Source organism: Trichechus manatus, unplaced genomic scaffold (genome assembly GCF_000243295.1).
Source record: "Trichechus manatus latirostris isolate Lorelei unplaced genomic scaffold, TriManLat1.0 scaffold00090, whole genome shotgun sequence".
Lineage (NCBI taxonomy): Eukaryota > Metazoa > Chordata > Mammalia > Sirenia > Trichechidae > Trichechus > Trichechus manatus.
This window is the reverse complement of record NW_004444026.1, coordinates 9,023,678-9,040,330: the sequence shown is the minus strand read 5'-3', so window position 1 is coordinate 9,040,330 and position 16,653 is coordinate 9,023,678. Positions and strand designations below refer to the sequence as shown.

The 16,653-nt window shown below is 55.4% G+C and overlaps 1 protein-coding gene across 2 annotated transcripts; it reads right to left on the bottom strand.

The window, feature by feature from the left end:
* Window positions 1-2,677: 2,677 nt before the first annotated feature.
* PDLIM2 (PDZ and LIM domain 2) lies at window positions 2,678-16,524 on the bottom strand. Of its 2 annotated transcripts, none has more exons than XM_023736685.1 (10): window positions 16,393-16,524; window positions 14,819-14,913; window positions 13,914-14,065; window positions 11,710-11,779; window positions 11,463-11,614; window positions 11,223-11,298; window positions 6,606-6,688; window positions 6,258-6,403; window positions 4,639-4,756; window positions 2,678-3,312 (listed from the first exon to the last, which is right to left on the bottom strand). In XM_023736685.1, exons 2-10 carry the CDS (start codon window positions 14,909-14,911, stop codon window positions 3,132-3,134), a joined length of 1,071 nt encoding a protein of 356 aa, XP_023592453.1. In that variant the 5' UTR covers window positions 14,912-14,913; window positions 16,393-16,524; the 3' UTR covers window positions 2,678-3,131. The 2 variants fall into 2 exon arrangements, with proteins under 2 accessions (XP_023592453.1, XP_023592452.1); XM_023736684.1 differs by having other exon boundaries at window positions 3,176-3,312; window positions 6,245-6,403; window positions 16,393-16,502.
* Between the last annotated feature and the right edge of the window lie 129 nt (window positions 16,525-16,653).

Here is a 16,653-nt window from a genome sequence, read left to right as displayed (position 1 = left end):
AATTTCTTTGCCTAAAAAGCAAGTATGGTAACAATACCTACTCCAGAGTTGTAAGGATTAAAAGATTTAAAACACTTAAAATGCCCCTGGCACTTCAAAAGTGCTTTAAAATGGTAGCCATTGTTATTATCTAACTATGTAACTTTGGGAAAGTCTTTCCCATCCCTAACTGAAAAAAAAAAAAACAAACTAGCTGTTGTCAAGTCAATTCCAACTCATAGCGACCTCATGTGAGTTAGAGTAGAACTCCATAGGGTTCTTAATGGCTGATTTTTCAGAAGCAGGTTGCCAGGCCTTTCTTCCAAGGTGCCTCTGGGTATGTTTAAACCACCAACCTTTCGGTTAGTAACCCAGTGCTTAACCAACTGAGGCGGCTTAGATTTGATGCTTTCTCTGGCCACTTCTAACTCTAATCTGTCATCATCTCTGAGTTATTCCCCCAAATGCAGAAAGAAGTGAACACTGGATCAGACACATTGCCATAGCACAAACAGGCAGTTTCTTGCCCCACACACACATGTCAGGGGTCAGAGGGGGTGGGTGTTCACAGCTGGCTTGGGGTGTGGTTGAGGGCAGGGATAAGAGATCAAAGACTGCCCTAAATCTTCTCTGTTGACAAACAGGTTCGGCTAATAACTCCCATCTTCCAAAGAAGTTCACTTCCAAGCTCAGGCCAATTATGTGCCTCCCAAGATGGTCTGGGGTCAGAGAGGGGGTGGGTGGGGCCCTGAGAGGAGATGTGGCCACCACAACTAAAGAACAAGGCCCCGGGAATCCGAATCCGTTCAGAACCCATTCAGCCTTGGAAAGGCATTGAAAAGCTCACTGATGCACTCATTGAACAAGTGTGCCGGCTCCCCATTTGCTCTCCTCTACTTCCTATTACCCCACTGCAGTCATTCATGTGGTTGGTTACATGTAGCCATTTGACCATACGAACAGTCCAAACCACCCTCCCAACCTGCCACTGCCCTGCTTTAAAATGTTCAAAGCGTCCCCAGTGCCTCAAGCTGACGCGCAAACCATTCAAGGTACCCTATAATTTGGCCCTATCTCCCTTTCCAGTTTTACATCATGATCCCCTTCAGTCACTGTCCTAAACTGAGCATTCCACTTGCACCCACCCCATCACTCAGAGTAATGTCTTTTCCCTCCCTCCTGTCGACGGACCCACTTTCTCCACCTGTCCAAGTCCTGTCCTTCCACACGATCGGCCCCAGAACTGAACTCACGGGGTGCTCCTGTGTGTTCCACTTTAGCCCTTAACACTCACTGCCACATATTATTTCATTCATGTCAGCTTAGCTCTGATCTCCAGGGAAGCAGGTAAAGTGCTGTATCTTTCAGTATTACCACTTGCTAGAACCCAAGTATTTGTGCAAGCATGAATTCACCTTTTGTGAGCGTTCTTCCCTGCCACAGGCTACATCTGACACTAGGTGGCGCCAGAGAGGGTATTTCATTACCGATCAGACAGTCCTGGCCCAACAGACTCCTGAGCCACAGAGAGACAGCCTTGATCTGTTCGATAAAAATAAAGTCCCGTTCTCAGGCAGTCATCCAGGCAAAAGGTGAGACAATTATATCTATCAAAGTGTAAATTATATCAACAGGTGCCTCAGGAGGCAACACAAGCAAGGTCTCCGCCAAGATTCCTTCCTAAAAGAGCCAGATAGCACACACTGCTGTCAGAGACAAGCCACAGGCACCCTCTGAAGCCCTGCTTTGATCTTCTCTGTGAAAATAAAGCTGTGGCTACTGCCCGTCCCCAGGGCTGACGGGAGAGGTGGTGGATCCGGAGCACCAGCAGCACCCGTAGGACCTTTCTGAAATGTCTTCTGGGATTAGGACTGGGGGATGGTGGGTGAATCAGACCAAAAATCCTGGGGCTGGCAGGCAACCACTGCCCACTCCCCTCTGATGCAAAAGCACCCCCAGGGTAGGCACAGGTAGCACTGGACACATGCAAGGTGTGTTTCAAAGCAACCACCAATGAAGCAAGATGTCTCCCAGGCAAGGGGTGGGAGGTCAGCCCAACCCTGGCTTGGAGTAGAGTGCCCTGGTGGCAGTGCCTGATGGTGGGGGCTCTGCTGAGGTTGTCCAGACCCCAGCCCTACCCTCCTGGGCAAGGCTAACCTGCAGCCCTCACCGAAAGTTATTTCTGGTGCTTATCTCTCCTAAACAGGCAAGACAGCTTCAGGCATGCACAGGAGGCACTCTAGGTGTCGCCCTCCTTGGACATGGCTGCAGCCTCCCTTCCTGCCCCCCTGGCACATCTAAGTCAGTAGGGTTGGCGGTGTCCACCTCAAGTCAAGTGAGGGGCAGAGAGAAAGCGAGACCAGCCCAGTGCTGGCTGGGCAGCTGATTGCCTCACCAAGATGGAGTCTCTGCGTTCTGCACCCCAGCATCCCTTTCCCCCACCCCTCCAGGCTCCCAGGGAGAAACTCATTCCTTCTAAAGTACTACGGATCACTCCAGGAAAGCGAGCATCTTTACAAAAGGGTTATGGGAAGAGCACACGACCCTCAACCTAAAAGGAATAAGCCTCTCCGATGGGAGGTCAGGGACTGGGGTACTGGGTAGGGTGGGGATTTTGAGGGAGGGGAAAATGAGAAGGAAAAAAACATGTAAATAAAGACTCTGTACCCAGTAGTAGGGAGAAGCTCATACCCAGGGGTTGGGGAAGGGAAGAAGGGGGATGGCACCTACTTTATTTTGTTCATATATATATATATTTATAGAGCTCATATTTTGAAAACTTTACACAGTGAAGACCTTTAGCCTCTCCTTCTAGATACTTATCTCCTTGTCCCACCCTTCTTACCACGTGGTACACCCAGAAACTGAATGCAGTGCCCACTGGGGACTATAGCACAGTGCCTGTCCTGCAGGGCAAAAGCTCACGAGTGTCTAGGGGAGGCCTAGGGAGGTGAGGCTGCCCTTAGCACCCACAGCCCGAGATAAGTCCCAACCTTTGGCCTCACCCAGCGAGAATGAACAGGCCTCAGGCCCCCAAACTTAGTTCACGTAACCGCCACCATCCACCATCACCCCTTCCATGCCAGTTTGCTACTGACAGGGCCCCTGGGCCGGAGGTGCCCCAGGCCTCTCAGTCAGTCAAAGGCGGGCCCTCAGGCCTGGGAGGAGCTGAGGGTGGAGGATGCAGAGTAGTGCTGGCGCGCATGCTTCTCGCAGTACAGCTCATCCCCCACCCAAAAGTGCCCGCGCATCTTCAGGTTCAGCCCGCAGTCCGCGCAGGTGTAGCAGCTGGGGTGGCGGTACCGGCCCTCCTGGATGCGCACAGCCTGGTTCCTGTAGGGGAGGGAGAGCCATTAGCCTCAGGGACAGAGAGGACCACACACCCCCAGGGGCAACCCATCTGCTTAAGGCCAGGTCCCCAACACGAATTCAGGGTGTGTGGAAGAACCAAAACCTCCCCAGAGACCTGACACTGCAAGCCTCTCCTTTCAACTACCCTCGTACACCACACACTCCACCACCCCACACACACACCCCACCGCCAGCGTGGCTAGTCAAAAGAAATGAAGTCATTCTCTACACACGAAGACTGATAAGCCAGTCCAGAGTCGCCTTGATTTTTACAGAGCAGTGGGTCAAAGTACGGTCCCAGGACCAGCAGCATAGGCATCACCTGGGAACAAGTTAGAAATGCCAATTCTTGGGCCCTACTGGCCTTCTGAATCTGAGATTCTTGGGTGGGGCCCAGCAATCCGTGTTTTCACAAGCCCTGCAGTGATACAGATGCGCGCTCCTTTGAGAGCCAGTACTGTGTATAAAACGCGTTATTTTTCAACACACACTCATTATCCCTGTGTGGCAGGAGGGCTAGGTCACATCCCGTCCTGCGGGTGAGAAAATGGAAGCCCAGACAGCTGAGGGGATTTGCCTGCAATGAGTCACCTGACCCTCACACCGGGCACTGAAGAAATTCGCTGGGGGGTGGGGGATGGGGGGTTGGGGGAGACCTTCAGCAATTTTCCAGAGAATGTGGTTGCATTATAATGCCACCCACTGAGAGAAACGAACCCACCTCTGGAAAATTTAGCCTGTTCCAAAGGGGGTGAGGGAGTGGGGAAAAGCAAGATTTTCCAGGAAGAGCTGCCTCATCTGAAGGCAGGTCTCCAGAGACTTTCTGATTATTGAGGAGAAATCAAAAGCAGGAGTACCTCTTACTCCGCTGAGGAAGGAGAAAGCAAAAGTGATAGGGAAAGAGAGGAGGGGAAGAAGGGACAGATCTGGGAGGAGGGAGGGAGGAGATGCTGCAGGAAAAAGCCAGCGCAGGCCTTCTTAAAAAAACAAAACAAAAACCAGTTGCTGTTGAGTCCGTTCCGACTCATGGTGACCCCATGTGTGTCAGAGTAGAACTGTGCTCCACAGGGTTTTCAATGGTTGTTTTTTCCAGAAGTAGATCACCAGGCCTTTCTTCTGAGTACCTCTAGGTGCAAGGGTGAAAATAAACCACCACAAAAACCACTGGGGCACATGCTCCCCTCTAGGGCCCTGGTGCCATTGGTAGGGAAGTTGTTGACTGGGTGCCCTTCCTGAGACGTCCTGTGCCCAGTGCCCGTCTTCTAGAGTGTGCCCCACGTCCCCCTGGCCTGGGCCCCTGACACTTACGTGATGCTGGTGCTGCACTTCTCACACGTGTGGAGCTTTGGGGGAGTGGCCAGGGCCCTGCCAGTGGACAGGGAGGCCTGGGGGCTCAGTGAGCTGGGCAGGAAGGCAGGCGTGCCACCTGGGAGGAGTGGGGGGCAGACACACGAGAATTCATCAACCAGCAGCGTCACCCAGGCTTATTTTATCCCCCACCTCCCTCCAAAGCACGTCCCAGGAGCCTTGTAAACAGCACACTTACACACGGTCCTCTAAAGTAACATTGGGCACGAGAAGTTGGTAATGGAAGGAAGAAGATCGTGCCAAAAACCTTGGCTGAGGCTGGTCAACCGCACAGAGCAGATTGGGGCTGCGTTTGCTCAGCTAAGGCAAACCTAAAGAGGGTCAGTACTCCACGTCTGACACATCAGGCAGAGCAGGCCTTTCCCCACCTGTGATCCCATAATGATGACATTAATAGATAATAATAATAGATAATAACAGCACCACAGTACCTTTGCACGGTTTTCAAAGGGCTTTCAGGTGCATTATTGTGCACGAGCCATGGAACAAAGCTAAAATGAAGCCCAGATTTTATTGGGCAAACACTGTCCCTATTTCTGCACCCTAGGATGTGCCAGCTCCCACGGTGAGGTCACAAGGTCTTCTAGCGTGCACTTGTGTGTTCTCCCCTCTACACCACCGCCTCCTCCCTGCGGTCTCTCCTCATGGTCTTCTGTTAGTGCCCCCAGGATCTAAACTCTAAATATCGCAGCTGGAAACAGCCACCAGTACTGGTCATTCTGCCTCTCTGGTACTTCTCCTGACCTTGTCCCAGCCTCTCCACCCCTGCCTAGATGCCACTGCCCAGGCCAGATGCTCCTCACCTCTCCCCTGCACTGGAGCAGTGCCCCCCACACACATATACAGCTGTCAGAGCAATCATTTTAAATGTCTGTGAAACCCCTTCAGCACCGTCCCCTTCCTTGTGAGCTGGGCAGGCACGGCATCAGGACCCCTTCTCTGCCCATGCTCCATACATGTCTGACCATAGGAGAAGCACACGAAATGCTGGTCGAATGAATAAATAAAGGGCTGGCCAGAGCCTGCGGTGTCTGTGTTGCTCATTTTGGCATCTCACGCACTGCCTGGCACGGCTATTTGTCTGACTCTCCCGGTTACAGGGCTCCTGAGCCTGGCATACAAGACCATCCCAGAGGGACAGAGCCTCCACTCCTGCCCTCACACTGCCAGGCCACGCTGTTTACTCTCCCCCACACCCAAAGCCCTCTTGCTGGCAGCCTCCACATTCCAGGGTCCCCCCACCACCACCTTAAGGTCACTTGTTGAAATCTTGATCTTTCTTCAAGGGACAATTCACCATCCCTCTTCTTCCCAGAAGCCCTCCCTGGAGTCCCAGCCCCATGGGCCTCCCCAGCCTCCTTCACCATCCCCCCTCACTCTCCTGACCGCAGCTGGCACTGCCACTGCCTTCTGGGTAACCCCTACTGGACTGTAGCCTCCTAAAGGCAAGCAGTGTGTCTTCTCCATGTCCAACCCTCCTCAGTGCCCAGTTCAAAAAAATGTCCAGTTGGAGCCCTGTGGTGTCCCAGAGGACACCTTTCCCTACCTGAGTCCCTCACCTCTCTCTTCAGCCTCCAAGGCTTCCTGTAATAGCCGAAAGGAGCTGGACTGCCGGGGGGCCACCCGCCCCTCACGATTTTCCTGCAGCATCTTGAAGACTTCTGAGTCCTCTTCCAGGAGGTGCCTTCCCCCTTCTGAGTCCACACTGTGGGGATGGGAGGCAGCCAGGAATGAAGGTCCCATTCCTGGGGTATTAGGACTAGCGCCAAAGGGCAAGGAGAAGAGCATGCTCAGTGGGAAAGGATTCTGGGGCTTAGAGGGGGGGCCTCCATCCCTCCCCAGGAAGCCAATGTCCCTCCTCCTTCTCCCAGGCCCTCTGAGATCCCAACCGACCCTCCAAGGCCTACCTGAGCCTGGGGCTGGAGGACTGGGGTCCTGGGGAATGCGGCAGCACCAGCACAGCCGAGTCGCCAGCGCGGCTGAGGCCAGCCTGTGGGGAGGAGAAGCAGCCAGGGGAGGAGTCAGTGGCTGGAGCCTTTGGCCAACACACCCTGGGCCGCCAAGCCCGGTGGTTCTCCAGGTCCAACACCAGAGGGCTCCAGACCCTCGCTGACCAGCAGGCCCCTACGAGTGGCCAGAGCCCTGAACCTGCCCTCAGAGCCAGGGCACCAAGGACTATTCGGTTCCAGGAGAAGGGAAGGGAAGCAAGAAGCCAGGGGAGGGAGGTCAGCTCGGAAAGAGGGGTTTGTCCCAGCTATGGACGTGTGTGGGTTCAGTGAGGGGACTGGGCAAGAGGCAGAATGAAGACTACCAGGTGATGGGATAAGCGTGGATACCATGCTTATTACTGTTACACTGTGTTATGTTATGGAATCCCTGGGTGGTGTAAATGGTTAATGTGCTTGGCTGCTAATCAAAAGGTAGGTTTGAGTCCACCATAGGCACCTCAGAAGAAAGGCCTGGAGATCTACTCGATGGCAATTTTTTTTTTTTTTTACACTATGTTAGGTTTTCGAAGATGTTTCACACTGGGGCCTAACTCCAATCTGACAGAAAAAGCAGAGAGGAAATAAGCTGACCCTTTTGCAGTGAGGAAATAGAAACATAAAGGGTAAAGCGAAAGGGCCAAGACCCCCCTTGGAGTCAGGGCCGGCTCGGCAGAGGCCCTGTCTCTATACTTGCTGGCCCCTCTCCTAAGGTGGCAGCATCTGAGCTGAGCGGCCTCTCCTGGCTGCTCTGGGAGGTTTGTCATGTCCACAGAGCCTTGGGGAGCCAAGCCTGTCTTGGGACCCACCCCCCATGCAGCAGTGCCGTCTCCCTAAGTGTGCCCTGTCCATTGAGGCTGTTACATTTGCTCTCTGCATGAAAATGTTGCCTTCACAAAGCTATAGAGATAGTAAAAAGATCAGTGGTTGCCAGGGACTTGGGGGAGGGATGAATAGGTGGAACACAGGACAATTTAAGGGCAGCGAAACTATTCCATATGATTCAGTAATGGTGGATACATGGCATCATGCATTTGTCAAAATCCATAGAACTTTTACAACACGAAGAGTGAATCCTAAGATTGACTGTGGACTTTTGTTAATCGTAATGTTTCAGTGTTGGTTCATGCATTGTAACACATGTTCCACACACATCTGAGATATTAATAATAGGGGAAACGGTGTGCAGGGGCAAGAAAGGGCATGTGGGAACTCTGTATTTTCTGCACAACTTTTCTGTACACCTAAAACTGCTCTAAAAAATGAAGTCTATTAATTAAAAAAAAAATGGTGACTTCAACTTCATGGTTGCTCCTTGAGGCCAGTTTCTGTCCTGTACCCCTACTCTGCTCCCTTCTAGGCTGCAATCCCCAACAGGACTAAGCCTGAGGAGACTGCAGCAGCCAGTGGAAGGGGAGAGCCTAGGAGACATCCGGTCCCACACGCCAAAACCAAGCAGGCTGGGTGTGCAAGCTTGAGGGCACAATTGCCTGGGAAGCCAAATTCCCTCAATGCCCAGTAATTTTAAGCATTATTTTAAAATGCAAAGTCATGGATGAATTATGGGGTAGAATGAAAAAATTACATGATTCTTCAGCTAAAAGAGGAAGCTTCCAAGATTCTTGAGAAGACAGCCCTAGACCCTCACCCCACCGGCCCTTCTTCTATCAGTTCACATTCCTTTGCTCTTGGGCTTCTGTGGTAAAGAGTTGTAAGATAAGGAGACTGAGGGTCAGAGGAGAGTCGGAGGCAGGGCTAGAACCCCAAGCCCTGGCTCCTGGATGCCTGCCTGGGGCTGTGCTGTCAACTGACGGATGGTGATATAGTTTCCTTAGGAAGCACGGCCAGCTCCACACTCAAGAATTATGTCACATCTCACTGTCCTAGGAGGTCAGCATGTGCCCTTTAACACTTGTTGTTGAAAAGTTCCTTTCAACAAGCCAAGTCCTTGTGCCAATCCAGAGGAAAAGTGTTTTTTCTTTTTTTTTTTTAAACCTTGCATCTGCTCACCAAGGAGGGTGCCTACCTGGAAGGGCAGCTTCTAATTCCCAGAAAGGCACCACATGGGTTGGGATGCCCTGTGCCTTGGGACCCCTGTAGCCTCAGCCAGCCCAGGACCCATCAGGAGGGCCATGACCACCACAGAGGTGGAGCCGCACCTCATCCACCATCACCTCTTCCCCCTGCAGCCCACAGCCCATCCTCACGTGTGCCCCTGCCTCACTTTCTGCCCGACCACCATGCCCTGCTGGAGGAGCCCACCTCCCTTACTTGGAGAGGCTTCCACTTTCTCCTCCCTCCCTCCCAGTGAGGGAGGGGCAGCTGCCCTCACAGACGGGACCAGTCATCTCCAAATCCAGAATTGCTGCTCCCTTCTCACCTGCCCCTCAAGAATTGGCTGTATCCAATGCCTCTCCAAAGATGTTCTGGGAAACATAAGTTCCTTGGGATGTTAACAAGTGAGTGTGTGGGGTGGGACAGGGGTGTCAGGAGAAGTTCTATGGTCAAAGGAGTTTGGGAAATTGACAAAATTAAGTAGGTTTCTTTCTCAGGGGACTTCTTATGCCTTTAAAATGCTGAAGTGCACAGTGAGTCTCAAGAGGGGCTCTAGGACCTGTGACTCCACGCCCACTTAACCACAGCCCCATTTGTTGGCCAGAATGTAAACTCTGAGGGTTAGCGATGTGTCTGTTTTTCCACTCAAGTATCTCCAGAGCCTAGAAGCCTGCCTGGAACAAAACAGATGCTCACTAAATATTTGTTGAAGGAATGAGGAAATAACCAGGGTTCTCGGGGTCAAGGGAGGGAACTCAGAGCACCTAGTCCGACTCTGAGGTCCAGAGAGGAAAAGCAGCTCGTCCAAGGTGACATAGGTGGGACTGGCCTAGGTGTCCCTAGCATCCAGCCTGTGCTCCTCCTCACACTACAGCGGTGGTTCTCAAACCTTAGCCTGCATCCGCTTCACCCGGATGGCTTATTAAAAGAGATGGTTGGCCCCAGCCCCAGAGTTTCTGATGCCATGGGGCTGTGGTGGGGCCAGAGATTTTGGCATTCCTAACAACTTTCCAGGTGATGCTGCTGGTTTGAGAACCACTTCCCCATACCATGCTGTATCTCCCCTTTGCTAGTCTTGGGGAAATCACAAGGAAGGTGCCCAGGAAGGCATTTCCTTGAGTATGTGGTCTCACTAAGACTGCCCCAGGAGCCTTTGCTGAAGCAGACCAGGATGGATTGCCTCTCCCCAGCTATTCCTGCTGGTCTCAGCCAAAGCTCTCTTTGAGAGCCTTTCCCACAACCCTACCCCAGCGCCTAAACACTCCAGGTCTTGCCTGGAGTCCCCATCTGTGGGACTACTGTGTCCCCATCTCCCAGAGTGTCCATCCTCGTCATTCTCTTATCTAAATCCTACCCTGTTCTACCTTCAATGTCCAGCAAAATTTCTGACAAATCTTTCCCAGACCACCCAGCCCACACTCATCTCTCCCCTCCCAGAATGCCTCCAGCTTTTATAATTAATACCACACTGTTTAGCGCTTAGTTGTTCCAAATTTGTTTTGCATGTTTGTCTTATCTCCACAACTACATTTTAATTTATTTAAAGAGAGGGATCTCCTCTAAGACGTCTCTGTACCCCACAGTACCTGGAAGATTGCCTGGTGGGCACACAGCAGGTCACCAGGGCGCTCCTACTGCGCAGCCCCCAGAGAATCCTGTTCCTTCCTTCTCCAGCCCCCCACCCCCGTTTCCAGTACCCTTCCCGCCCGCCCCCAAAGGCTCTCTCTCTGGAATGCAGAATCAACCCTGAGGTAGCATTCCAGCAGCTGGGCCTCATCCTCTTCCCCCGGATGGATGGATGGACACCCCCTCTGCCCCCAGCAGCTGTGGCCCAGCACTGTTGGGGGGTGCCTCACTCCCTCACCCCCCACCCCTGATCTTGGTGAGAAGAAATACCTCCAAGGGGGTTAGGCTGTCACTAGCAGACAGCGGGACCTGAGGGTTTCAGGGAGAAGGGGCAAGGGCAACAGACAGAGAATAAGCCAAGTACCACTTGAGGCAGAACCACAGTCCAGCTGGTGGTTCTGGGGCCAAGTAAGGAGGAAGCAGAGGGATGGGGTGTTGGGAGATGGGGGCAGGCATGGCGCTTGAAATGGGAAGGAATGTGTTCAAGAGATGCAGCCAGAGCCAACAGGGAATCATCCCAACAACAGCAGCAGAACTATTTCAGCCCCAGCCCAAGAGAAACACACTGCTACGGGGAGGACGCCAGCAGGAACGGGGAGGAGGTAGGAGGGGGAGGCGGTGGCAGGGGAGTGCCGGAGGTGGAAGGCCACCTGGGACTGGCAGGGCATGACCCACCACCAGAAGCAATGGTCTCCCTGGCTCAGGAGAGGAGAGCACTGTCACTAGGAGATGGAAGCACTGGCTGCCCAGGGGCCCAGGTGGGACTGGCCACCTGCCTGCAGCCCCGGGGGGCACTACCAGCTGGGAATGGGAGGTACTTAGTTTCTCTGACTCTCTCCTTCCCTTGGGTCTGCTCACCTGTCGGCTTCCAGGGCGGCCCCCGTAGGACAAGTGGTCAGCAGCAGGTCCCGGGGTGAGTGCCAGGCTCTGGAAACTGAAATGGGGGAATGGACATTGTGTGTGCCAGGGGCCCCACCGAGCCTGTCCAGGAGAGAAGAGGGTGCTGCCAGGACCCCCTTAACATAGCTACTGAGACTTTGAGCCGCCCAGCCCAGAGCTAGTAGCCCAGGTGGCCAGGTGCCCGCCCCCTTCACTCACCTGCGGCTGATCACCCCCTCTCCAGTAAGGGTATGCGGGCTGGTAGCGGGTCGGGGAGAGAAGGGGCTGCCAGGCCTGGGGCTGAGGGAGGCTGGGCTGGAGTAGGAGGACCGCAGGGAGGACTGGCTGTCAGTGTGTGTCCTTACAGAGCCCTGTGGAGAGAGGGGCCAGGAGAGCTGGGCTGCTCCACCCTGAACGGGCCCTGCGGCTCCCAGCTGGCAAGATAGGACAAGACAAGACATCTTACCTGGAAGCGAGTAGCTAGCAATTCCAAGGACCTCTCCCCGTTGGTCTCCCCAAACGAGGCAGCCCGGGACCTGAGGAGGTAGCCAAGAGAGGAGAGTATCATGCTAAGCTGGTAGGCGCTGTGGAGTTCATAGGCACATTGTCCCCAGACTGGGACCTCAAGACCAGTAAAATGTCCAAATAATTAGAACATTCGGTTGTCAACTTTTAACTTTGCCAAATTCAAAACAAACAACTATCATCATCTACCATTATTTCTTAAAATAAGGGACAGTTTAGCACTGGAAAGTAAGAAAGTAGGAAGGACATAAGTTCAGAAAAAGTCATTTAAATTCAATAAATTTAATTTTATTAAAAACTCTTTATATCATCCCCCCTCCTTTTTTTCTTTTCTTTCTTTTTTTTTTTTCCATTTCAGCTAGACTTTGTCACTGGCTAGCAGTTTGTAAGTCAGTTTTGGGGGAGAGTGTTGATTGTATACAACCCCTTGTATTCTACCCATGGAGAAACTGAGGCCCAGGGAGGGAGAGGGAGTTGCCCAAAGTCCTAAAGCTAGTCAGTGGCTGGTCCAGTTGCTCACTCTTCCCCAACCAGAAGCTTGGCCACTCATGCATGGCTGGAGTACTTTTGAGAGGGTCACTCGCTGTCCCTTGCATAGGCTTTTCCCCCACAAAACAAAGGGTAGAACCTACCCCACTTCCCTCCCAGGCAGGCAGCTGAACGACCAGCTCTGGAGTGTCAGGACCACAGGCAGGCCCAGCTTGCCCCTCCTCCACCCCAATCACAGCCCACAGGGACAGAAGCTCCCCACTCCAGCTCCTCAGGGGCCCCTTTCCAAGGCCCTTCCCAGCTGAGCCAGGCTGGAGCCATGAACCAGAGGCCATCAGAGGGCCAGGGGCTGCCAGAGTGTGAGAGGGAGCCCGCCAAGTCCCATCATCACTACATCATTCCTGAATGTCTGGTTGCTTCTAGAGAAGTTAGCAGGAGCCCTGGCCTCCCCAGGGAGGGCTGTCGGGTCAGTCTGAGGGGAGCTCTGGCTCTGGCTCCAGCCCAGAGCGCTGCTTCCTGCCACAGGGCTTCTGAAGGCCTGGAAGGTCTCCTGGGAGCTGGGATGGGGGTCTTGGCATGAGAAAGAAGTGACAGAGCCTTGACTAGCCAGGTGTGGAGCTGGAGGCAGGGGGTATTTGGCTAGGCCTACCTCCCTGACCCCCTAGCTCCCTCTGAGAGGAACCTGAGAGGAAGGGCTGTTGTCAGCAATTCCCACCCCTCCCCCGCCCCAGACTGTCAATTTTGGTCCCATTCCCAGATGCCATGAGGTACTTTCCACCCTCCTCCTCTGGATCCCACTCCTGCAAACACTCGTGGTCCAGATGGCATGAAGAAGTCACTACAGGGGCCGGGGCTGCAACAGCGTCCTGACCACCGGCTCCTATAGCACCACCACGGTGCCAGGGCAGTGGGCAAGGAAAGGACATGGAGACAGAGCTGGAGAGACCCTGGTGGGGAGTGGGGGTGGCAGGGAGGCAAGAGGTATCTGACTCAGGTTCAAGGCCCGCCCAGAGGGCTCTCCTAGCTGAGGGATCTGCTAGCATTCCTGACCTGTGACTGTTGGGAGTCACACCCTAGGGAGCCACTTGTTCTCCCCCGCAACCCCGCAACTCTTGCCTCCAGGCTCAAAACCCCACAAGCTGAGGAATCTGTGTTCACCAGTAGGGCCCAGAGTGGAGGTGGGGAAGGATGGACGGGCTCTTTGGGGAATGATGTCCCCAGAACTACTGACCCCCACCTGGGATCTAAACAAAGTCCATCCCCTCTTGGAGGCAGGGGTCCTGGAGACCTAGCACAGGACACACCTTACCCAGAAGTTTCCCCTCTTCAACCTACTTGATGCCCATGCCCTGCACCCTTCATACTCTTGGGAACCAGTCAAACCTGGGCTTCCAGGTGGCTGCTGCCAGCCCGCCCTGCCCTGCCTGTGGCTGCATGCCCATCCTGGTGCCCACCTTCAGCCAGCTGGGCACAGGGTCCCCCCTCAGCCCAGCCCGTGTCCCTCTCCCCTGTGCAGATGTGCAGAAAGGGCCAGGGAAGGCCAGTTTGGAGCTGCTCTCTAGGCTGTGGGCAGTGAGTCAGGGCGGCTGCCTTGGCAGTGAGCTGGCAGAGAAGAGAGAGACTGCTGGGAGGCCCAGGGGGAGGTGAGGGTCCTACCGGTCCAGCTGCAGCCGCAGGGGCGAGGGGCTCTGGCGGATCTTGCTGTGGGCCTCAGCGTGAAGCATGCCCTCCACGCTCTCCCCATTAATGGCCACAATAATGTCACCAGGTCGCAGGTCAGCAGCTTCGGCCTTGCCCCGCTCGGTTACCTTTAGGGGTTGAGGAGCTGGTGAGTCTATGGTACCCATGCTCAGACCCTGGGGTGGGGTGAGGGATGGAGGAGAGGAGATTTCCCTCCTTCCTGCCCAAGAAACACAAAAGCTTGCTTGGACTAAGCTGGTCAGCCTCCCGTTTTAATGTCCCTCTCCCTGCCCCAGTCATCCCCTATCCCAGGACAACTTCTCAGTCAGGCCTTGCTCTCAGTCAGCCATCAGCTAATCCCCTCCAAAAGCTGGAGTGGCAGCCCCACCCCACCCCTGGAGCACTGCCATCCTAATGGGGGCCTCCCAAAGAATGTGTAATGGCAGGATTTCAGGAACTGTGATTGGAAATACTTTGGATACAGAGCCCTGCCTGTGCAGATCACACCTTGCAGGTGGCTGCCTGCATGCCAGGCCCTCCCAGTGAACACTCCGCAGCCGAGGCCCAGGCCTGGGTCAAGAGGAAACTGCTGAGAACTCAGGGGCTGTTGTTCTAGTAACCACCCAAAATGGCTGCCAGCAGGTGTGTGGTTAGTGACCCAGGAGAAAAAAGGCTCTGCACTTAAAGCCTGTTCCTGAAGTGGCTGTCATGTCCCCATGGTAACAGGGCCTGGCACTCCCCTCATCCCCTCCACACCAACACTCCCAGAAGCAGGCCTCTAGCTCCAGAACGAAAAAGAAAGATGTCTGTGAGGATCAGAGTGGACAGAGCAGACCCTAACTTTTGGAGTCACCTCTTTGTCTCCTAGAACTAGCCCTTACCTTGGTCACCATGATGGGTGTGTGGAAATCCCTGCCCCCTGTGATGCGGAAGCCCCAGGGTGCCGGCCCCACCACGTCCACTGTCAGCGCCATACCTGAGGAAGAGAGGATCAAGAGGTGGAGACTGCCCGCCCCCCACCCCAAGAAATGCTGGAAGGGGGCAGAAGAGAGGCAAAGGGCAAAGAAGAGGGGATGACATGTCCAGAGCAGCTAGTCAGGGCTGGGGATGGGTAGGGTGAGTAGCGGAAGTGACTAAATCCCTCCCTCACCCCCAGCTTCACTTCCCCCCACCCTGGAAAGCCTTGAGTCTGAGTTCCCCCTTCCTGTGGTCTTCCGCAGAGCGGCTCCCAAGAGGCAGGCTGTCCAGGGTGCCAGACTGGGACTTGCTGGAGATGGGTGGGCAGGGGCTGGCAAGTGGTAGGAGGTGTCAGCACTTCCTCCCTCTCCCCCTCCTTCACCATCAGAGCTGTTAAGTCCCACTAGTGCTTGCTTCCTGTCCCCAAAACCCACAGCACAAGGTACTTCCTCCCCGCTCTGGGGGAGGGCAGGCGGGCAGCCTGGGGAGTGCAGGGCTCTGGGAACAGGAGTGACAGCAAGGAAGGGGTGGTGCCGCCACAGACTGTAAGAAGCCAGCTGGGCAGGGGGCTGGCTGAGTAGAGGGTCTTCAGAGGCGCCTCCTGGCTGCTGCCAGGCCCTGGCAATGTGGATCAGGTGGGCAAGGCTTCACCAGGGGCCTGCTGCCCTCTGAAGAGCCCCAGCAAGAGAACAGGACTCATCTGCCAAGCTGGGCACACCCACCCCCTGCTGATGGGCAGCTAGGGCAAGCTGATGCCCCACCCCCACCCCAGCCAGGGAGCCGGGTGATGCTGCCTGCCAGCTGGGGCCACAGGCCTCCCATCCACGACCCCCTCCACTAGGCAAGGGAGTGTCCTTGCAGACCAGGCCCTAGTAGGATTTCCTGAGCCTCAAGTTCTGGAGCCAGGAGCCAACCCAGGCAGGAAGCTGCAGTGCCAGGCTAAGCCACCACCCTGCCCAGCACCCACCCGGGGGCTGCCCCTGGGGAGGCCGAGAGACGGCAAGTGCTGCCTGAATCTATCGAGGACGCCAGGGCCACTTCCTGCGTTTAGGATCCTGGGGAGGGGACACCTAGGCAAAAGCATCTGTTTCCCCTTTTGCCCAGGGCCCCCAGGTCAGGCTCGCAGACACCCTGAGACTCGCAGACCTTTGAGCCGGCCAGTGGACTCCACGCTGCGGGGGCCACGGGGAGCTGCCCAGCCCTTCGGCCCTCCGAGTTCTGGAGCCTCGTACGCTCTGAGGCCAAAGTACCCACGGGCCAGGGACCAGAGGAGTAGCACCCGGGTCGGGCCGCCAACACTGAGGCGAGACTGCAGGGAGAAGGGCTGTGGGCGATGAATAGGGTCCGAGGCGAGAGCGGAGCTCAGAGGGAGACCTGGGCGCGGAGCTCTGCAGCGGAGCCGGGGGCGTAGGAAGCCTTGCAGCCGGAGGCTGGGCTGGGAGGTTGCCGGCCGAGTGGAGGGTGCGCAGGTGGGCGCGCTCACCTGGCTCCCGCTCACCTGTCGGGCTGGGCGGCCAGGCCCAGGAGGGAAGGGAAGGAGGGAGGGCGAGGAGACGCTGCTGCTCCCGCAGCTGCCACCACCGCCGCCGCCGCCGCCGCCGCCGCCGCTGTCTGCCCGACTCTGGGGAGAGCCCGCCCGGGGCTCCGGGACCTGCCTCCGCCCATGTGATCCCGGGGCCGCCCCTGCCACCGCCCCTGGCCAGGGAAGCCTCCTCCTCCGCGCAGCCAAGCCCGAGCGCTGCCCCCTGGCCCGCGCCCC